General features: G+C 38.0%; 1 protein-coding gene and 1 long non-coding RNA gene across 6 annotated transcripts in view; one reads left to right on the forward strand and one right to left on the reverse strand.

The window, feature by feature from the left end:
* Positions 1 to 11,351: 11,351 nt before the first annotated feature.
* The window catches only part of LOC138404748 (uncharacterized), a 102,801-nt gene continuing 90,216 nt past the window's right edge, over positions 11,352 to 23,936 (forward strand). The window contains exon 1 of the long non-coding RNA XR_011238551.1: positions 11,352 to 11,537. This is a non-coding gene — a long non-coding RNA (uncharacterized lncRNA). The remainder of the gene's footprint in view (positions 11,538 to 23,936) is intronic.
* The window catches only part of SERCA (ATPase sarcoplasmic/endoplasmic reticulum Ca2+ transporting SERCA), a 41,720-nt gene continuing 29,648 nt past the window's right edge, over positions 11,865 to 23,936 (reverse strand). For 3 of the 5 annotated variants that reach the window (XM_034984607.2, XM_034984608.2, XM_034984609.2), the window contains exons 3-12: positions 22,481 to 22,498; positions 21,815 to 21,897; positions 21,634 to 21,738; positions 19,961 to 21,546; positions 19,701 to 19,890; positions 17,937 to 18,084; positions 17,255 to 17,513; positions 16,811 to 16,955; positions 16,339 to 16,548; positions 13,306 to 15,886 (exon numbers count right to left, since the gene is read on the reverse strand). In XM_034984607.2, the coding sequence (XP_034840498.1) occupies positions 15,674 to 15,886; positions 16,339 to 16,548; positions 16,811 to 16,955; positions 17,255 to 17,513; positions 17,937 to 18,084; positions 19,701 to 19,890; positions 19,961 to 21,546; positions 21,634 to 21,738; positions 21,815 to 21,897; positions 22,481 to 22,498 (2,957 nt within the window). In that variant the 3' untranslated portion in view covers positions 13,306 to 15,673. Of the gene's footprint in view, positions 12,378 to 12,404; positions 12,594 to 13,305; positions 15,887 to 16,338; positions 16,549 to 16,810; positions 16,956 to 17,254; positions 17,514 to 17,936; positions 18,085 to 19,700; positions 19,891 to 19,960; positions 21,547 to 21,633; positions 21,739 to 21,814; positions 21,898 to 22,480; positions 22,499 to 23,936 lie in introns of those variants that run through there. The other 2 variants (XM_069509600.1, XM_069509601.1) reach the window with 2 other exon arrangements.

Genomic DNA, 23,936 nt, shown 5'->3' on the forward strand with positions numbered 1-23,936 from the left:
CTATGCTTTTAATACTTTAAAGTATTTTAAAACCTGGTTTTAGACCCTGGTATTTTTACGTACTCTTACTTGGAAGCCCTGGTATTGAATTTAGCAAGTATGTCTCATCCCTACAGCCCATAGATTATCTACTATATACTAGAAATAGATGTGCGACTCTAGATTTCTTTTTCAAAGTTACGCGTGTACTCACATCAAGAGGGCACTAAAAGCGCGCTAGGCGTGCGAGAGCGCGAAAATTTAAATGCTATTTAAATGTACTTTACTAGAATATTTTATATTTTTGGAACACGTTTTAAATAAACATTAATAATTCCATTAACGTTTGTTTAAAACATGTTTAAAAATATATATTACAAGACTATGACTCTTTGAGCTACTTAATTATAACTATATTATAGAAAGAAAAAGGTTTTAAGGTTTTGTAAATATTTATTATCATAAATTCGTAACTAGGTAGATACATAAAATACAATAGAATAGAAAACAATACGAAGTGTATGTAAACACTATAAAATACATACCCAAATTCAAGACCCGCAAGATTGTGAAATAATTACTATTCAAATTTAACATTTTCGGTTATTTACTTTTAATAATTTTCAAATTATTACCACAATTGGTGTATTTGTGTAGTCAGAAAACAATAAAATAATTGTTATATGAGCCAAAGATAATTAACATAAAGCTAGCTTTAAGTTTTATTGTAATATTAAAAATAAAAAAAATTAACATAAATTATATTAAATAAAATTCCCTGTAAATAAACTGTAAAATAATAAACATAAATTATACTAAATCAAGTAATCAATAAAACCAATCTACTAGATTGATTTTATTGATGGGAATTTATGTTTACTAGCTTATGCCCGCGATTTCGTTCGCGTGGACTACACAAATTTTGAACCCCTGTTTCACACACTTAGAGTTGATCTTTAACAATGAGATTTTAACATATGAGCTTAATAAAATATGTCATACTGCAAATTGCAAAAATATTAACTACAAAACTTTATAGACACTTCAAAACTGACAGAGTTTCATACAAACTTCAAACCCCTATTTTATCCCTTCAGGGGTTGAATTTTGAAAAATCCTTTCTTAGCGGACGCCTACGTTATAATAGCTATCTGCATGCCGAATTTCAGCGTGATCCGTCCAGTAGTTTGAGCTGTGCGTTGATAGATCAGTCAGTCAGTCAGTCAGTCAGTCACCTTTTCCTTTTATATATAGATTATATTATATTTGACTAGTGCCACAAAGGCAGTAATATTAAAAACATAATTACACAAATTAATCACACAGGATTGGCAAGAGTCTGTGATCAATCTACAATTAACAATTTAATCCCCCATATTTGTTAAAAGGAATACAAAACAATTTACTAAAGAAAACAATTTAGTAAAGACTGCCAAACGGATATAGCTTCTGTTAGATATTGATGCAGAAGATGACTTACGAATGTGCAATAGTTGACAGAAGCTTGAATGATTCCCCTTATCTAAATATATAAAAGGAAAGGGTGACTGACTGACTGACTGACCTATCAACGCACAGCTCAAATTACTGGACGGATCGGGCTGAAATTTGGCATGCAGATAGCTATTTTGAAGTAGGCATCCGCTAAGAAAGGGTTTTTGAAAATTCAACCCCTAAGGGGGTGAAATAGGGGGTTGAAACTTGTGAAGTCCACGCGGACAAAGTCGCGAGCATAAGCTAGTTTTATCAAACGAAGTCTGTAATTCAACTACTGATTTCATTAGATTGCATAAAATAGATTATTTACCTTTATGTGTTTGATAATATCTCAACGCCTGAATTTTTATGCTATCATTTTCAGTATCTGAATTTTTACCTTTTAAAATTTTATTTACATTATTGCACCAGCTGTGAATAATCAATTTGATCACAAAATTTATTATATAATTTTTCAAATTGACTTTGTGTGTATCACATGTTAAAAAATCAAAACTTGTACTCTGATCAACTAATAATTTTATCATTTGACTTTTGCCACTTTTCCCAGGATCATTTTTTAACATGCTTTTTACTATTTTTATTATATTTCTCACACAATTTGAAAAGTTACGCGAGGGTCGGTAAAGAGATCTCCTTGTGATATCGATAGAATGTATGTATTCATCTGCTTGAGGTGGGGTGGTGTCACACAATTCATTATTGCATTTTATACAAGATTTACACACATTCCTTTTTAGCTTTTTTATGACAAACCCTGTCACATACTTTTTAGTTTCAGAGATTATTAATTTGTCTCCAATTTCTGAACTACTATCTGCCAAATTTTCTATACTTAGATCTGTATCCATTGGCTCATTGCTCATCGGGGGCTCTTTGATGTCATGTTCTATCAAAAGACAATCTAAATTTTGTAACATTTTGTTAGGATCTTCCTCACAGTTAGCCCCTAATGAGTGACTTGAATTTAAATTATTTACAAGTAATGTTTTGTAAATACTTTCAAACTGCTGGCAGGTAGGGTTTGTGTTTCTAGCCCCGTGGCTCCTCACAGAGGAGAAAAAGTTTTCCACAGGATCTTGGTTAAAACAGCGCGTTAACAAACTAGTTACATTATGTTTTTCATTTAGATATAGCCACAATTCTTTCATAACTTTAATATTGTGGATCCAATTTTTAATTGATGGAACCTGTTCATAACGAATACTTACTGTTCCATCTTTTTTTTTTGTTTCCATCTTAAATCGCATTGATTTTAATATTGGCACACTTTCATCCCATAATTTAAAATGGTCAGAGTTCATTTTCAAACAATTTTTATATATTTTATGGGTCTTTTTATAAGACCCTCCATTAAAGGAGTCAAAAAGACGATCAAATAATAGCAGCAAGTCGGCTGTGTCAGCACACTCTTGTGGTAGTAAATTATTTTCTGAAAAAGAAAAAAGATTAAAAATTAAATACTTAAATAAATACTTAAATATATTTTTTTATACATAAATGTCAGGCCACATTTACATGGATTTGTAGCTGATGCTCGCGACTTCACCCGCGTGGATTTAGGTTTCTTAAAATCTATGAACTCTATGATTTTCAGAGAAAAAAGTAGTGTCCTTCCCTAAGAAGTTATTTGTATACCAAACGTCAAAATTGGGTGGGCTGTGGGTCGATTTCATAAAACCGGCATCAATCATTATTACAATCTCAGTTGTTGTGATTGGCTGAATTTGTGCGATTCTTGTTGCAACAATGCATTGTAGCCAATAGTGAGCTGGCGTCAACCATTTATAATATTAGTATGGAGTTGTGGATGTTTTAAAGTTGCACTATCATCACATTACAGATGTAAAATAGCGCCATATATGTTGCTAATAAATAATTATTGAGAATAAGATTAGTCCTTGCTAGTCAAGTAGTACCAAAGTCTGATGAATTAATTCTAAAGTGAAGAAGGTCTTCAAATATCAGGTCTTTAAAAGTTTCAGAACATTAACAGTACTTACTTGCACAAAATCGTAGCGCTCCTGATACACGCTGACTAAAAACTTGTGCAGCATGTTTTACTTTCATCTTCGGAATTTTCTCTATGAGTACATGAGCTTCTGTTAACTTGTTGCACATTCGTAAGTCATCTTCTCCTGCATCAATATCTAACAGAAGCTTTAAATGTATCCATTTAGCAGTCTTTACTTCGTCCTCCTGTGTGAATCTTAATTCTTTTGTCAGTAAATTGTTTCGTATTCCTTTTAACAAATGTGGGGGATCAAATAAGGGGAATATATTATTATTTTCTACAGCAAAACTACTATCCCTAGGCTCGTTGCCTAATCTAAGACAATCTACTTTAGTCTCTTTTATCAGTTCATTTATAACTTTGTTGTTAATTGTAGATTGATCACAGACAGTTGAGACGACAGCCAATCCTGTTTGATTAATTTGTGTAATTATGTTTTTAATACACCTTTTTAATATTACTGCCTTTGTGGCACTTTTGCAAAACAAATAGCAAATTGGCTGTTTGAACTTAGCTTTTAGCCCCTTTATCATGAATACCAAAACATGGTCAGCAATATTCTCTGTAATTTCATTTCCCCCAAAATCTTCAAATCCGATTACTTGATCGAATGCTGTATTGAAATGTAGGGATGGAGACAAAGACATTTCATCAAAGATTAATACACATAATCGTTGCTCCATCCCCAATTTGTCTGCCGCATTTTTCAAAAGTTTAATTATCGCAGGGTTTAAGCCTGGTTTAATTGTTATTTGTTTAAGGACATCCAGTAATGTTCGTTTTGATGGCAAAGTTAACATTTTTCTCAAAAAGTTATAGCCTTTTGGACTTTTCTTATATATCGAGAGTGACATTAATTTTTCTGCATGATTAAATCTTCTTCCACGGCTTTTTTTGTTATGCTGTGTTAATTGCATTTTTACAAGTGTTTGAGCAGGCATAGGTAAGTATTTTAGAACCTTGTTAAATAATTTTGTTTTTGACATTTTTTTTGCTATCTTTACTTGGTTTCTTTGTTCGAATAATTTATTTTTCAAATTAACTATTTTCCTTAACAATTTCTGAACTTTGAGATTCACATGTCTTTGACCAGCTTTTCCTGAAAAAAAAAAGGTGTTTTTATTAAGTATACATTAACTATTAGACAATTTTCAATACTCTATTATTGTTAAAATCTTGTTAAACAGTAAAGATTTTTTATCTCTTATTTAATTAAATTAAATTAAATTTATTGGATATTATTACATATTAAATTACATATAAGGAACACAAAAAATACTTATAATACAGATAAAAACAAGTAATAACAATTAAGTAGACCTAGGTCTAGTGGGGTGCCAGCCAGGTAACCTCCCAGTGTGTATGTGTGTATGTGTATTATTTGTTGTTTATGGCCACAACTTACTAGTAATTATTTTTTTCTGAATCTGAGTTTGAGAATATCCTGCTTGGATGTTGTGAACCACAGATGGGGTACTTTGAGCGACCGATTGATTATGTGTAGAACTTTCTGGTTGATTTATTGTATTAGCATCTAGACTTGAATCAATGGCACCTGAAATATGCAAAATAGAGTTTTAGAAGAAGTGTTTATGTTATAATTATTAGTTATACATAGTTAGTTTCTGTCTGCAACTTCATTAGGAGATTTCAGTTTTGAAGATTCCATAGAAACATTTGTACTTATTACATTTGATACCAAGTGGGGTATCCCGTAGCGCTGCCAAGTCGATTTTTTTGATATTAACAATAAACCTCTACAGTTTTGCGGCTTGTTAAGAAAAGTGATCTGTTTTACTCTTGTGTATTACAGAACCCTATGTGCTGTGTCCAACTCGCACTTGGCCAGTTATTTTCTACATAGCAGTTCTTGATTTATCGTGCAAAACGTCGAAAAATACGACTGAAGTATGGGACCCTCTGTGCACAAGTCTGACCCACACTTGGCCAGTGTTTTCAAGCTTCTACAATCTGTGCTTTGACCTATTATTGACATGTCAATCAATGTAATTTCTCAAAATCCTCTCTACTGTAATAACTAATAAATAAAACTCACCAAGGTTAAGAGAAGGAAATGCTGTCTTTGCTAGTCTTTTACTGTGATGGTATAAAAAACGATCTTCAAAGTGGTGATTGCAAATTCGATAATTCGTATATATTTCATCATCAGTCTTGCTTTCTAAATCTTGTCCTACTATCTCTTTCCATTGTTGAAATCGTTTCAAAGAGGAGTGGCCAGGTTTTGGAAAGTGATGCAAAACATCTGAAAAAGTAGTAACATAAAATATGCAATATATTATTGTATTATCTATACTTATTGTACTTATTTACTTAATCTCTATAATATATATATAAAAATGAATCACTGAATGTGTTGCTAAGCGCAAATTTCGAGAACAGCTGAACCGATTTCGCTAATTCTTTTTTTATAATATTCCTTGAAGTACGAGGATGGTTTTTATGGAATTGCCCGAAATCGACTAGGCGGTAAGACGTTCGCTGGGGCAGCTAGTAAAATATAAAAAAACCATAGTCATTAAAGTTCAAAATAATATCTAATGTTGTACCTACGTACCTACACTTAATTACAAAACAAAAAATGTACAGAATTAGTAGTCAATAATCCTTACCAATATTATAAATGCAAAAGTATGTCAGGCTGTCTGTCTGCTAGCTTTTCACAGTCAATTTGTGTAACCGTTTATGATAAAAGTTAGAAGGTACAGAGAAGCTTGCATCCAGGTAAGGACATAGGCTACTTTTGCCTCGGAAAATCAAACAGTTCCCATGGGATTCTTTAAAACGCTAAACCAACGTAGACAAAGTGGCGGGCATCATCTATTTGGTGAAGAGATAGCTTGCATCGGAGACGGTTGTAGGCTACTTTTATCACGGAAAATTGGACTTCTCACGGGATTTCTAAAATGGTTTTTTGGATGATATCCACGTGGACGAAATCGCAGGAATTATTTAGTATCATGATAAAATACCTAATGTACTAATGGAGCATAGAGTTTGACTCGTTTAAGAGATTTGTGTTAGATTACAAGTGAGCTGATTTTAAACTTACCGAATTGCTCACATCCGAACACACATCGAGATCTCCGTGGCATTTTCCCTGCACAAATCTATCGACAGAAAATCTTTTCACAAAGCAAAAACAAGTCCGTAATCCGTAGCCGTGGTCAATCGTTCAGGCATGAATCGAGTCCGTAAATCAATCCTTAGGTAGTTATCGAGGTGGTTAAAGGAAACACAGAGTCCAGTAAACAAAGCAGGGTCAGATAAATTTATCAGAAATAGAAATATTTAGAACCGCACAAACAACAATACACGAAAACATGAAAAGTTTTGAACTTCAACGGTGACCAGGGTTGCCAGATATTTACCAATTGAATTCGCCCGTTTTTTTTTTTTTTTTTAATAGATATAGCGAGCAAGCGAGCAGGCGGGTCACCTGATGTTAAGTGATTACCGCCGCCCATGAACATTTGCAGCACCAGAGGAGCCGCCGATGCGTTGCCGGCCTTTAGGAATTTGTTTTAGGATTTTGCCTGCTGAGTAGCCTAAAATCGCCCGTTTCTATCTTCCAGGGGCCCTACCGCGGTTGTTTGACAGCTACAATGTTACGATCACAATCATCTCTGATTGGTTAATGCTCGCTCACTATTGGCTACAATGCATTGTTGCAACAAGGATTGCACAAATTCAGCCAATCAGAACAATTGAGATTGTAATAATGATTGATACCGGTTTTAGACAATCGCCCTACTGGTAGCCTAAATGGTTACTGGTAGCCAATCGGGATTTTTGGGCGCCGATTGGCCCGCCGAGGTAGCCTAAATGGCGGTAATTCGCCTAATCTGGCACCACTGACGGTGACTGTGGCTGTCCAAATGTTTGTAATTTAAAATTACAACAATGTGCCCGCCATCTATTTACGTCTTTTATTAACTGTTATCTATTTGTTTAGCCGTACTCGCGCTTAGATGGCACCACAAGCGAATTTCAATTTGCGATTTTTTAATGTTCTGGAGTTGCACCCCTATGCTACAGCCGACTGTTAGACCATAGACTTGCAATTACTTATCCTGTTTACCTGCTCAAATACTATATTTGCCTAGTGCTAAATATTACTATAAGATGCAGACACAATCGTGATTTTATTTATATATATAGATTGGCTCTGATATTAAAAAAAAAACAGTGAATTGCAGACTTTTTATTCTGCAACACCACATTATAAGGGGCACCGACCAGATAAGGGGACCCGTTAGTACTATTATATATTCTGTGACCCTGGGACCAGTGAAACTTCACAAGATGGCGGCGTTGGTTCTGATTTTGGCCACGCGCCAAAAGATCCTTGTCGCACTGTAACACACAAATTCAGCCAATCACGTAGATAGAATAACAGGTAGATGTAATACTGTGTATACGCGTATGAGATAGCGATAGCACGACGTAACGATGAATAACACGACAATTATTACCATTGTTTAGTAGTCAATGTGGCTAATTCCGTTGTACATCATTAAAATGGCACGTCTAAATCTATTGCTATCCCTTTCATAATGATGCTTGCGGAAAAGGATAGCACTAGATTTAGACCTGTTAATTTAGTTTAGTTTAGAGATAGTGTACAAGAGAATCGGCCCATATTTGTATTAACTGATCAAAAATATTTGTATTAAACGTTTTTTATGTGAAAACAAGTAAATAACTCATGAGAAATACAATTACGCCACGAATTCTCAAAGTTTGTTTTGCAACTTCTTGTATGTAAGTTGTATAAATTCTTGAAAAAAACCAGTTACACGATAAGGAACAAAAATAGGTTAGCTGCGTCTCTGTTTATCACATTAGTAACTTCATCTGTGCTCTCTTTTTAGTGCGAATGAGAAAGCAAACGTTCCTGCATCTACCTTTATTACTCTATCTACGGCCAATCACAACAATTGAGATTGTAAAGCGAGGTTTAGACTAGCAAGAACTTCTTGCAAGTTATTCCGCAAGTAGTTACTTGCAGAACTGTGTACACTACGACCAATATTTCTATCACAACACAGTTGCTTCTGCAAGCGGCTTCCAGGATAACTTATAGAAGTACTTGGAAAAGAGTTTATACGAGTATGAGCAATATAATAAGCGGGGTTTAGCCTAGCAAGAACTTCTTGCAAGTTATTCCGCAAGTAGTTATTTGCAGAACTGTTTACACTACGAGCAATAAATGTCTATTACAAGTTGCTTCTGCAAGCGGCTTGCAAGATAACTTGTGGAAGAGTTTACACTTATGAGCAATATTTATTGCATGCAAGTAATTTGATAGAGGACCCAGATTCAGACATTTGAAATCCATCATGCCAAGCTGTAGAAAAATACGTGCTGCTGCTATAGTAGTGGTACCTATTAAGTAGTATTTAAAAAAAATGTGCTAATATTTTTTTTTGGGGTAGCTCCCCTACGTGTAAAGTGGGGATGAATTTTTTTTCTCGTCTACCCCATAGGGTGGGGTATCGTTGAATAGGTCTGTTAAAAAAGCTGTGGGTGTGGGAACATAATTTTTCGATTTCTAGATCCGTTTATAAATATGTGATGCTGGCCCGTCACTCACTTAGTCGGTTTTTTTATCGGTCATATTGCTCAGCAAGTAAAAACTTTATTTTGCAAGCAGAATAATTGGCAAGTTCTTGCCACAAGTCTAAAAATGGTGTTTACATTTGTGACTTGCGGCAAGTCCAGCAAGTTACAAAACTTGCGGAAGTGAGCTTGCCGTGACTGTTTACACGGTAGAAATAGCTTGCGGAAGTTAACTTCTGCAAGTTTTATTGCTAATCTAAATTCTAAACCTCGCTTTATGATTGAAAAGGGTTTACGAACTCACCCTACCGTTTAATCGATTTTGATGGTAGGTATTTGGTTTAGAATTATCTTACTTCCCGGGGTCAGACACAGACTACTACATATTTATCCCGGAAAGTAACACATTCGCACGGGAAAATTGAAAATTTAAAAGCACAATGCGTTTAACCTATTTTGACAAAATTTGATACATTGCATCGCTTTTAATCTTCACGTGTCTTCAAGCCGTAGATTTCTTGTTTTGTTCTAGACACTATGCCTTGGTGTCGGCGCGCTCATAGGCGTTCCAAATTACGCACAGTCGACTAGTCGCCCGGCAACTCAAGTCGACGGCGACCGTTATCTACACTTCTACACTAATATTATAAAGAGGAAAACTTTGTTTGTTTGTTTGTTTGTACTGAATAGGCTCAAAAACTACTGGACCGATTTTAAAAATTCTTTCACCATTCGAAAGCTACATTATCCACGAGTAACATAGGCTATATTTTATTTTGGAAAAAAATAGGGTTCCGTAAGATATTTGGGTTTTTCGGACACAAGGTGTAAAAAATCAACCAGAAAAGTTACTTATTTTGCGTACGCTGCCTAAACTATAAAAGATAGAACCATAAAATGTTCTAATTAATTGTAGATCTTATAAATATCTACAAAAAAGTCCGCGACACACTATACCCATCTATGTCGAGTGAGGCACAGCAACCATTTTTTTATTTAAAAATCTTGAATTTTTTTTGGACTACATTTAAACGCGTTTATTTTACTCATGCTATTAATCCTTATCAAAATAAATGATTTCATCACTAAGAACAGTTTATGGAGATAATATTTGGTCTTTGAATGATTAAAATTGGACGTTTGGTTTTGAAGTTATGGCGAAATTAAAATATTACGATTTCTGCTGCACGGCCCGTTGTATTATATACTAGCTGATCCCCGCGGCTTCGCCCGCGTAGATTTAGGTTTTTAAAGATCCCGTATAGCCTATGTCACTCAGGAATAATGTAGCTTTCTACTGGTGAAAGAATTTTTAAAATCGGTTCAGTAGTTCTAAAGATTACCCCCTACAAACAAACTTAACGACATTACCTCTTTATATAATATAGCTGATCCCCGCGGCTTCGCCCGCGTAGATTTAGGTTTTTAAAGATCCCGTATAGCCTATGTCACTCAGGAATAATGTAGCTTTCTACTGGTGAAAGAATTTTTAAAATCGGTTCAGTAGTTCTAAAGATTACCCCCTACAAACAAACTTAACGACATTACCTCTTTATATAATACAACGGGCCGTGCAGCAGAAATCGTAATATTTTAATTTCGCCATAACTTCAAAACCAAACGTCCAATTTTAATCATTCAAAGACCAAATATTATCTCCATAAACTGTTCTTAGTGATGAAATCATTTATTTTGATAAGGATTAATAGCATGAGTAAAATAAACGCGTTTAAATGTAGTCCAAAAAAAATTCAAGGTTTTTAAATAAAAAAATGGTTGCTGTGCCTCACTCGACATAGATGGGTATAGTGTGTCGCGGACTTTTTTGTAGATATTTATAAGATCTACAATTAATTAGAACATTTTATGGTTCTATCTTTTATAGTTTAGGCAGCGTACGCAAAATAAGTAACTTTTCTGGTTGATTTTTTACACCTTGTGTCCGAAAAACCCAAATATCTTACGGAACCCTATTTTTTTCCAAAATAAAATATAGCCTATGTTACTCGTGGATAATGTAGCTTTCGAATGGTGAAAGAATTTTTAAAATCGGTCCAGTAGTTTTTGAGCCTATTCAGTACAAACAAACAAACAAACAAACAAACAAACAAACAAACAAAGTTTTCCTCTTTATAATATTAGTGTAGAAAGAGGTAATGTCGTTAAGTTTGTTTGTAGGGGGTAATCTTTAGAACTACTGAACCGATTTTAAAAATTCTTTCACCAGTAGAAAGCTACATTATTCCTGAGTGACATAGGCTATACGGGATCTTTATATTATATAAAGAGGTAATGTCGTTAAGTTTGTTTGTAGGGGGTAATCTTTAGAACTACTGAACCGATTTTAAAAATTCTTTCACCAGTAGAAAGCTACATTATTCCTGAGTGACATAGGCTATACGGGATCTTTAAAAACCTAAATCTACGCGGGCGAAGCCGCGGGGATCAGCTAGTCTGTAATATAGAAGTTGCTGTACCCACAGTTTTACTATAGATCGCAAAACTGTGCCGTACCTAATACCTATGCCGTGCCGTATGCGCTACAGATTCTGGACTGAGTTGCTGGGCAACTATCGACCGTGCGTAATGGCTAAGCATCAGTGATAACAACAGAGCTATCCCCTCATGTTGTCATACGACACACTGGACGAGGTTCGAACTCATTGGGTTCGGCTGATGCAGCGTACTGCGAACATCCTTTAGTCATATCAGCGTGGGTTGGACACACTACGTCTACACCAACACGGGAATTGGTCTTCACCTTAATGCTACGTAAGTTTAAATAAAACATTAGTTGTTTTATAACGATTTATTGTACAAAACAATAATACATTAAAATGTACAGGTATGTTTAAAATCTGGACTTAGTTGGGTCCCAAACTCTGGATAATATCGTATCCTTCCCTTACAGACACCATATTGCTCGTCGAGGCGTCAGCACTAATATAATAATTATCGGCTCTAGATAAGCAAACTAGATAAAGAGAATAAAAATATAACAATAATAATAAATAATAGCACGCTGTCAACTTAAGTACACATAGTCTATCGCACTGCTTCTGTCGACGGGCACCATGTAGTCTTCAAATAGAACAACGCAAGTAAACCAAATAGATAAATCTCCTAAGATACGTATAGTATATACACATGAACATGACTGTCCTCTGGCGGCGGAGTGGCGACGCCGCGCGAGGCGGCTCGGGGAGGCCGCGCGCGGCCCGTCACTATCGACACAGAGCGTACGAGCAGAGAAGCGGGTGGGAACTACGTTCGTGGCATTACCACTTATCAATGACCGTCTCGTTCGCTGCAAAACAACGTCAACGTTAGAGTTAGTGCGGTGCGAGCGAGTGCCGCTGTCCGAACTTACGAGGTCCATGCAGAGATCACAACCGTGAACGTGTCGTACTTTACTAAATGTGTAGTTTCACTGCGGGATCACAACAAACAACGAGTGTTCATGGAATATGCGTGCAGGGGCGCTGCGAGGACTCCGCCGCTTACAACGTCCACGTCGGCTTGGCTGGGGGCAGACAAGTGCGCGTTAGTGCATGCGGGCCCAGGGGCACAGGGGAGGAAAGTTTTGCAATCCAGAACTATTGGGCACATGACTGATATTTTTATTGTAGTCAAAAAGAAAAACTTATGTTAGTTTTTTTGCAAATAACTGATTAAAAAATTAAATAAATCTATACTATATATATATATATATATATATATATATATAATAAGTATAGATATACTTAAAAAAATAAAATTTCCGTAACGGCGATAATAAGACCGTTTTAGAAGATGGCGATTACTTTTTAAGTTCTGTTTTTTTTTAAATTGTCTTAATGTCTTAATGAAGAAATATTTGATATCAATAAATAATGCCCAAATTAATATTTTTCAAACCAGTCATGTACCCTTAGATCAATTTTGTTTGGTAGTAGATAGAATTTGTCACAAAAACATTTCTCCAAGAAAAAATTTGTAGTATTGTTTATATTCAAATATAATTTAGATTGATAGCCAATAGCCAATTTTTATTGAAGCTTGCAAAACTTTTGGTTAGCACAGGAAATCATACATACATGTTAGTTAGTTGGTAGTGCAACAACAAGGAACATGTGGCCTGCTGTAACAATGTGGGTATGTCTCGTTGTGTGCGGATATATTGTTGAAGAGGGTACGCAAAGGGCATTATTGTTATACATTCTAGGGGAGGTATAAGAGAAGAATAATATGCAACATTTTATTTAATGTAAAATGTGTATATTTTAGTTATTTGTAACATTTTAGTACATAGTTACTATATAAATAGGAGATGGTATGGGGTTCACAAATTTTTGAGCATGCCCTCAATTGTGCAGTGTAGAATATAACGTAGTTCGTAACTATGGCCTCGTATATTTAGTTAAAGTTTAAAAATCTTCACGTTTCCTTATACATTGAGAGAGAATAGTATTTTTACATTTGAAATTTAGTTTCAATCAAACAAAATTATTGTACACTTAAAATTAAAAAAGAAAATATCATGCAATACACTCTCATGCGAAGTTATTATCAAACAATAATTTTATGATTACATAATGTGTGTCCAGATTTAAACAGTAAATTTCTGAGTCTACCCATTAAAACAACTTATCATTATAAATTATTATGTTCCATCAGCACAATGGCCGTAATGAAAAAACAATTCTATAGAATTGAATATGAAATAATTTCATAATTAAAACTTAAATATTATCACCGAATTACCAAAACCGAAAAATAATTATATTAAACTATACTCGTATTAGTACATAGTTTGACTATATCGCTGTACATATTACTTTCGTACTATTTAGCTAATTATTTATTCCGTAGACACTGGACATATAAAGGTAATGAGTAAATGAGTCATTTCTCATTATATACTAGAGGTGAAACTCGTCTAAATACAATGCTGTTAGAGCAAGAAGACACATTCATAAATTTGTTAATATTGTTAGAAGCAGAGTTGGAAGCAGTAGCACTAAGCTAGCTGCGAACCGTCGACTACATCTGGAGTAGAATCGAAACGCGAGTCGGTCACCGCGCGACCCACACACGACAGAGAAGAAACAAGTATTAAATAAGATCAGCCGTCGAAAACACGACATCCCTAACGATACACTTACAATAAATTATTTCTAAGCTAACAATGAACATTACAAGATATATATAAGTTTCCATATGTCTGCAGTCCACGAGGACGAGGTACTGAGCTGTGCGAGTTCACTATTACCATATTCCACGGAGCTCTTTCCGTTTTATATACAAAACAATTTATATCCAATTCAAAAATCACATCAAATCACTAAAGGTTCTGGTAAATTTTAAAAACATTAAAAAAAAATTTGGATCGATCATGTCTCACAGCCACTATAAATAAATAATAGCGTAAATATTCATCAATACGTGATACAGAAAACGGAAAGTACAACCGAGACTCCCGAAGGGTCGTTTGTCGTGTAAAGGAAGTTATTGTCTCGCACATGCAAAATGCATACGACACGAGCGCGCGACGTCGCGCCGCTCGTACTAACGCCTAGGGCCAAGTACGGTAGGCTTAGTAGATTTTACATCACACCAATGTTGGTAGAATTTGAACGTCGAAACACAATAACGTCAGAGTTTACTCTGACGTTACTGTGTTGGACCTAGAAACCCTTGATCAAAAGTAGAAAATTCAGTACTACCGTTTTTATCTTCCCAAGGCTTCTTCCACTTAGAATGCTGGCTGTAGATATATGGAACCTGGACTTTACAACTAGATGATTAAGGTTCATTTTTCTTTAACACTAAAGTGTTTCTGCGCTCAAATTCTATAAACGTTTGGTGAGATGTAAAATCTTATACTAAGCCTACGGATCGAGCAGCGAAGGCAAACGTGGGCGATGGACACCAAACGTTAGCTTACCTTCCATGTTATACAATCAGCGAAGACGAGCGAATCGATACGGGAAACCGAGGTTTTATTAAAGGATATTTAACTTGTCAATTTTTGGTAAGTATTTCTATATGAAGTTCACACAGATAACTTACGAGAAGAAATACAGGATATAAGACATCTACAAAAAATTTCCGAGATTAGGAATTGAAATAAATCAATGTACAATACGTACTGCGCACTAAACGCTCATCATTACTAATTCGTTAAATAGATGCGGAAAAATAGACTTTGTGACTTTTGCCATAAACTTACTCGGCCTCTCCTACTGATTTGTTCGTGTTCGTGGATTGTAGAACAGCGAAGCGCCCACAATTGGCCTACACTCGCCTCGGCCGCTCGGTCGGTACGCGCCATAACATTACACCTAACGTAACGTAACACTACGGGACACGTCGCGAGCCGAAGCGCGCCACCGGAGTCACTTCGACAGTCACTAGCGTCCTGGTCCCTAGCACCGTGCGCGGGGAATCACTTCACACTGTGCTCCGGGATTAGCATTCAAACTGTTAGAGGTACTGTGGTGAGCGCGAGCTCAACGTCCATCCGTTTCCACAGTGCCGCTAGCCGCTGCGACGGGTCGGAGCGGCTAGCGCGGGTGATGGGTATTAGGGGTGAACAAACGGGCGGAGGCGGGCGGGACCGGCTTATATGGGTCCGTAGATGATGACGCCGAAGAAGACGGCCCACATGAGCACAATCCATTGCATGCCGTCGAGCCAGTCAAGCAGGGTTCGTTTACCGTCGGAGATCTTGCGCGCGACGAACTTGAGCACCTCGTCCAGCAGCACCACGGGCAGCGAGAACTTCATCACCGTCAGCCACTCCTCCACCGACAACGGCGTCACTTGGAACACGGCCTGCAACATACACGCCGCGCCATAAGACACTACTTCTGTCCAGATCTTCCAACCAAACCAATCACTTCCTAACAGGGCCTACTACGACAAAGCCAAAAGGAAGGGTTATGATTTTAGCAGTCTATGTATGTTTAGTAGAAACTAAATCATATAAAACATTGTTGGTGCACCTAAATAGAACAAATAAAATAAAAAAGGGGGAGGCCCTTTCCCCACCAGAATTTACTAAGTTTTACATTTCATCTTCCCTTCTCCTGTGGACGTCATCAAGACCTGACATTCCCCTTTTAAATTGAAACATAATACAATGAATGGATCTTCCCTAACCTTTTAGCCTTTAGCTTTTCCCTTAGCCTTATGGAATAGCAGGATCTGGTATCCTCCTTTCCGATTGATCCACAATTTTAGGAGCTTTCAAAAGTACTAGGAGCACAGGAACGCAAAGCACTCACCGAGAGGACCTCAACATGTAGAATGACGAAGTGTAGCGTAAAGGAGAGCGCCATGGAGCCGACGAGCCACATGTTGCACCAGGGCGGCATGGACACTAGCGACTGGTTCTCTGACAAGCTGTTCATGGCGTTTAACATCTCAATGGTGACCAGCACGGAGAGCGCCATCGTCATAGGGTGAGGGTCAGTGAAGATTTTGCAGTCGACGCCCTGGAATGTACACAAAGGTACTGTTAATTCAACCTTTCGGAGTTCAAGAAGTGTCGTGGAGTGGGACAGAGGTATTTTTTGCATTTTATTCGTCATTCATTGAGACTTTCTATATTATATGATTGTTCGTGAAGATTAGTTATTTACCATTTAGGTCCTCATCACAAAATTTATGCAACTTATGTGATGATGTATTACAACATCAGAAGTCGACTGACTAAAATCAGATTATTGTCATAATAAATGTATAAATAAAAGTAACCTTGAAGTCCTCGCCGCCATTGATGCATTGCAAGTGGTGCGTGAGCTGCCAGTACGTCATCTGCGGTCCGAAGGGCGAGTACATGAACCACCAAGTCGCGGCGCCCACTGTCGCGGCGCCCACGTAACCTCCGATGGCCATGTACCTGGACAAAACAATTCAGCTCATGTACAGGTACCAGCTAACAACTTGAGCAAAAAGCGGAGATCAAACCTGATATTTATATTTCAGGGTCTTTGAGTGTCGGTAAATTTAATCCCCTCGGGCCTGCGGCCTGAAGACGTTTGCCAGTTAATGTCGTCCATTCTGATGTTTTTCTCCAAACTAACTAATACAGTGGAACAACAAAGTGTAGAAAAAGATCGGTCATGCGATGGAAAAGACAAGGAAAGGCACCAGCATTCATTAATGAGGGACTCATCTTCCGGAAGTCAAATATCGTACCTGAAGAACAGCCATCCAGAAATAAGACCTTCGTTAGCCTTGCGGGGTGGTTTGTCCATGATGTCCAAGTCAGGTGGGTTGAAGCCAAGAGCGGTGGCGGGCAGACCGTCAGTGACCAAGTTGACCCACAGCAGCTGTACTGGAATGAGGGCTTCGGGAAGACCCAGGGCGGCAGTCAAGAAGATGGACACGACTTCACCGATGTTGGAGGAGATCAGGTAGCGGATGAACTGCTTCATGTTGTTGTAGATGGCACGACCTGGAAACACGAGCTACGACTTTATGTACTGTTTTCAACTATTACGCTATTTTCCGACCCTAAAATGATGAACGACGAACGAAAGACCCTACTCGGGGTATCGACCGTCAGCAATAAGGAATATGACGAAGAAGACCACAGACCCATAGAAGTGACTGGGACTCTATCGCGCAGTGGTCTTATTACTGGGAGGTACCGGGTTCGATTCCCGGATTTAATTTCTAAACTTTCTCTGGTGTGTGGGAGGCTTCGGCCGTGGCTAGTTACCACCCTACCAAACCGTGCCGCTAGACCAAAGGGGTAAAAACTGCCACACCCCTTCCAGGTTAGCCCGCTTCCATCTTAGACTGTATCATCATTTACCACCAGGTGAGATTGCAGGCAAGGGCTAACTTGTGTTTGAACAAAAAAAAAGAAACTAACCTTCTTCAACGGCGGCGACGATGGAGGAGAAGTTGTCGTCAGCGAGCACCATCTCGGCGGCAGACTTGGCGACGGCAGTTCCCGAGCCCATGGCGATACCGATTTCAGCCTTCTTGAGGGCGGGCGCGTCGTTCACACCGTCACCAGTCTGAAATATCACATGTTATTACTCCTTTCCGCCTGGATCCAGCGGCTCCCTCCGACTCGTCTGATGTCGTCCGTCCACCTAGTGGGGGGTCTTCCAACGCTCCAGGCGGCGCAAGACCGTGGCGTGTGGAAGTCCCTACAAGAGACCTATGTCCAGCAGTGGACGTCTATTGGTTGATGATGATGATGATGATTCCTCCTTTCCGATGTTCCGGAAAGACCATATAAAACTTAACGTAGGTCATCTGATCGATTTAATAGTTAAATAAATAAATGAAAATATTTTTATTTAATTAAACATTTACAAGTACTTTTGAATCGACAAATGCATCTACCACTGGTTCAGAATGCCTTTCCCACCGAGAAGAACCAGCAAGAAACTGTATCTTCAATTGGGGTGACGAAAATAAATTATTTCTTAGGAATTATTAAATAGAGGGTTTTCCAAAATTCGTAAAATCCGCGTCCGCTGTTCGTTTTAAGTTTACTAGTGATTATATTTTATCGATTTAACTAAAAAAGTACGTTAAATTACGTCAAATGTTTATGACGTCACATCTGTGTATTTCATACAAGCTCCCTTACTAAGCGCGTATTCTGACGTTTGATTAAACGTCATTGATTTGACTAGTCATCATCCCTATTGCTGTGGTAGCCTAGTAGTTTAGACGTCCGCCTCCTAAGCGGAGATGGGGCTCGATCTTGGGCACACACCTCTAACTTTTCGGAGTTATGTGAGATTTCAGTTATTAAATATATCACTTGCTTTAACGGTGAAGAGAAATATCGTGAGGAAACCTGCACACCTGACAGTTTTCCATAATGTTGTCAAAGGTGTTAGAAGTCTGCCAATCCACACTTGGCCAGCGTTGTAGACTATTGCCAAACCCTTCCTCATTCTGAGAGGAGATCCATGCTCTGTAGTGAGCCGGCGATGGATTGATCATGATCTTCAATTGAATTGAAGATAAAAGTATTTCAGAAAGTATTAGGAACATTCAGGTCATACAAATAGGTTTTATAAAGTTCTATTTAAAACCTGGAAAAAATTAGGTTTGTAAACATGATTCCGAGCGTCCGAAGTTGTGAACGACTGCTAGTTTGTTATGACGTGGTGAACTAAAATGTTTGATGTACTATATATCTGTCCAGTTTTCAACCATCTCACGCGTTGTTTAATTTGATAAAGCGCCGGAATATTTACAACGACTGCAATGTTTCAATGTTTTTTATCATCACGTTTTTGTTGAGTAAAGGATCTATCCTCGCTATTGTTTTTGTATCGTTCAATTCGGACAAGATATTTCAGAGTGCTACAGTTTATAAACAGTACCAACTAACGTAAACATTTGTAATACCGTTCCCAATAGTACAATTATTGTAAACATCGAATAATGTTCATTCGGTTATTGTATTTGTGAAGATATTGTTTTCATAGCAATAAATATCGCGGGATATTCTATTTTCGAAGTAACTTATGGGGTCTATATTACGGAATACATAGTCCTTCATAATACTTAACTCTTCACTCGTTAGTCATCATTGACGAAACAGAATTATATCTTTCGAATCGTTGCAAATGACGGTTGATTATTTTCTCAATATACGTTTACTTACCATAGCGGAGATTTCGTTCATGCTCTGCAAGTATTCAACAATCTTGGACTTGTGGGCGGGCTCGACGCGCGAGAATAGACGGGCCTTGGCACAGGCGGCGCGCTGCTCGCTTATTGAGAGATCGTCAAACTCGCGACCAGAGTAAGATTTGCCAGTCGTGTCCTCGTCCTCTCCGAACACACCGATACGCCTAGAAATACGACAACAGCTTTACATTACACCACAAGGACCTCGAAGTAGATATTGTAACGATGCGATACCTGCAGATAGCTTCGGCGGTGGCTTTGTTGTCACCGGTGATTACAATTACACGGATGCCGGCAGCGCGGCAACGAACGATGGAGTCGAACACTTCCTTGCGAGGAGGGTCCAACATGCCCACGACGCCGACGAACGTAAGGTTGACTTCGTAGGTGTAGAATTTGTTGGAGTCTCCGAGGTCCATCTCATCGGGCTTCATGGGGTTGTCGGCTGTGGCCAGGGCTAAGCAACGCAGGGTATCGCGTCCAGTACCGTATTGGCGAGTGAGCTCCAGAATGCGGTTCTTGAGGGTAGAGTTGAGAGGAACTTTAGCAGTTCCGACACGGGCGTGGCTACAACGATCCAACACGCCTTCTGGGGCACCCTTAACGAACAGTTTGGGTCCGGTGCCGAGACGGGAAGGCTTAAGGGGAGTACAGTAGGTGGACATAGATTTCCTGTCACGGGAAAATTCGAGAGTGAATTCTTTTTTCCATTTAGTCTCAATCTCTTGTCGGACGACGATAGCTGTCGATCGGCGGTCGAGGCCAGTTTTAGGAACGTTGAACGGATTCATCTTCTCGGCGAGAACGATAAGGGCGGTTTCTGTGGCTTCACCGACTTTTTCGAATGCCTGTTTGAACTCGTTGAAGTCAATAGCGGAGTCATTGCACATTACGCAAATGGTACCTAATTCATGGAGGGTGTCGAATTCCGCAGCCTTAACCTTTTGTCCTTTCAAGTACACGTCACCGATAGGCTCGTAAGTGGAACCGGTGATTTCGAACTCGAGGAAGCTGCTGTCACCACCTTCGATCTTTTCAAAGACGAACATACGGGATACAGACATTTGATTGGTGGTCAGCGTGCCAGTCTTGTCGGAGCAAATGACGGAAGTACAACCGAGGGTTTCGACTGAGGGCAGCGACCTGACGATAGCGTTCTTCTTAGCCATTCTTCTGGTACCGAGAGCGAGACAAGTGGTGATGACAGCGGGCAGACCTTCCGGAATGGCAGCGACGGCCAGGGCCACAGCGATCTTGAAGTAGTAGACGGCGCCCTTGATCCAACTCCCGCCGTGAGCGGGGTCGTTGAAGTGGCCGATGTTGATGGCCCATACGGCAACACAAATGACAGAGATGACCTTCGACAGCTGCTCACCGAATTCGTCGAGTTTCTGTTGTAGGGGTGTCTTAATTTCCTCAGTCTCAGACATTTCAGTACGAATTTTACCAATGGCAGTGTTGAGACCGGTGCCGATGACGATACCGCGGGCTTTGCCAGCAGCGACGTTGGTACCGGAGAACAGAATGTTCTTCTTGTCCTGGTTCACAGCGCGAGGGTCCGGAATGGCGTCAGTGTGTTTGATTACAGACACGGATTCACCAGTCAGGATAGACTGGTCGATACGGATGGTGGTAGAAAAGATCTTAATAAGGCGGATATCGGCGGGAATCTTGTCTCCGACGGACACCTCCACGATGTCACCGGGCACGATCTCTTTTGCTCGGATTTTCTGTACGCCGGATTTGTCTCCTCTTAGTACTTTACCCATTTCGGGTTCGTATTCTTTTAAAGCTTCTATGGCGGATTCTGCGTTTCTTTCCTATAAAATAACATGATTACAATAATTTAATTGTGAATTGCAATCAAAAAATGCGTACGTAAGTATTATTTAATGAGAAAATTTTACCTGCCATACTCCTACTACAGCGTTAGCAATTAGAATTAGTAAAATAACAAAAGGTTCTACGAATGCTGAGAATGCATCTTCATGCTCTTCAAATAAAGCTAATACCTGTAAAGGAAAAACAACGATGTAGTTAACAAAATATTACATATAATATTAAAAAAACATTGAAGACAATACTTACGAATGAAATAATTGCAGCTAACAGCAAAATCTTCACTAAAAGGTCATCAAACTGTTCCAGTACTAACTGCCATATACTTTTGCCTATGGATAAAAGCGTTCATTAGGGAGATTCAGGGTGGAAGAAAAGATATTTGCTAAGTGAGGTTAAAGCGTGTAAGTGCATCTGAATCTGATCTGAATGCAGAACGATAACCAGGTCAAGATGCTGACATGTGTAATTTACCTACATTTCACGGAAATATTCGATCACGTGAAGTAGAACAGGTTTAAACTGACTTCTAGGAATTGCAATAATGTTTCGTAGTTTTTTTTGAAGATCACAAAGACCATGATGTAATTCTGTACATGATGTAGTCAATTACTTAGATTTAGCAAACATAAAATATTATTTTTATTGTCTGCAGAATTACATGAAAACATCAGATGTCCATGACATACATTTCAATCATGTTCTTATAAAGTAAAAAGATGTCATTTGATTTTACGGACTCTACAAGTATGAGTACAATTAGGACTTTAAAATTCATATAATACATTAAATTGAAGGAAACACATGTAGTTAGCAATTTATGTTAACGACGATTTAATTCGAATGGGTAATGTAAACTTAATTTGTATTTGTGAGTTCAAATGAAGCAGTAACATTGAACCATTTGTTTCTTACCTTCCTCTGTGGGCAGTTCTGAAAACAGAAAAGAACCGTAATTAGAGTTTTGAATAAAACATCAAAGGGGTAAATTTAACAGACGATAAACCAGTCAGAGCAGGCATGCGATCTATCTCGGTAGTTACGATGCTACATAAATACACGTCGGTACTCGGTACATACATTGGCTGGATGCTGCATGTCGTGTAACTTTGTGAACTTACTATGATCCCATACAGGGTTAAATAGTCAATACGCCGTCAACAGCATAAACTATAATAATATAGCATTAATATGGCTTAGAGAAAATCTATTTCCCGCACAAGCTAAGAACAAGTTGTATAAAATTTGAAAAGTCAAAAATCATTTTGAATTAGACAAGGCCAGAATATAGCGATACACATACAGTAACCGGCAGAAAATATTGCAGACCGAACTTTAGGATGCGCAATAACGATTTGGTAGAGCGTTGTCTCTGTCTTTGAGACCGACAAAACGTCACACAGGTATGACAGTGAAATCTCTTTCTAAAGTTCGATGTGTGTGATTATTTCCTGCCGCGTACTGTACTGATTTTAGATAAGGCAGTAAAAAATTATCGCCTCTTTAGGATTAGATTCTTTTGTCTGTAAATGTAATTGCCACACGTTTATCGTGTTTAGATTGCTACTCTTTAAGGTAGTGACGAAAGATTTTACATGAACAATTCTACCTAGGATGTTGATCTCTTGATAACAGAAGATAGCAGATTTTTACAATAGGCACGCACGGCTTTGTTCTCTTGCTAAGTGATTATCATACATTTTAATAAAGATAACATGGAAGTATTTCTTAAATTAAATTTATATGATTTCTACACCTTCAACCTTATAAATAGAATTGTAGAATAAGATAGAGTACAATAAGGGTGACATACATAAACGTAAAAGCCTGTTAATAAAAGATTAAAAAAAGATACTATACGATAAAGAAATTAACTGTTAATTAAAGTTAAATTTTAATATGCTTACCAGCAAGATTTTCTAAGCGTTTATCTGAGAGGCTACTCGTTTTTCGGTACGTGCGATCGCTTATTATTATTATTATTATTGCTAAAGCAAATCATAAGACAGTCCAGTTAATAATGTTTACCCTTAGATCAATAAAAAAGGTTTACGCTCAAGATTAATTACTCTATATCGGGTAGCTTATAGCTTATACTATACCACACACCACAGCCATTCGATAAAATAGTTATTTTTGCCCCAACATGAAGACATTCGTGGCAATATGTTGTGTAAACAAACAGAAGTTATTGCATTGCTGTGTATTAGCGAACATTCAACATATCGGTAAAGGCGCACCGACGTTTACGTCTTAATTTCGTTGGTGTGGGTTTGTTTTTGGAATCGAGATGTGATTGTAGTCGAAGCGACTTTCGACTCAAGTAATCAAGGAATTCAATTTGAAAGGATTACAAACCAGTAATTTTTTA

The sequence above is a fragment of the Maniola hyperantus genome, chromosome 3 (assembly GCF_902806685.2).
Source record: "Maniola hyperantus chromosome 3, iAphHyp1.2, whole genome shotgun sequence".
NCBI lineage: Eukaryota > Metazoa > Arthropoda > Insecta > Lepidoptera > Nymphalidae > Maniola > Maniola hyperantus.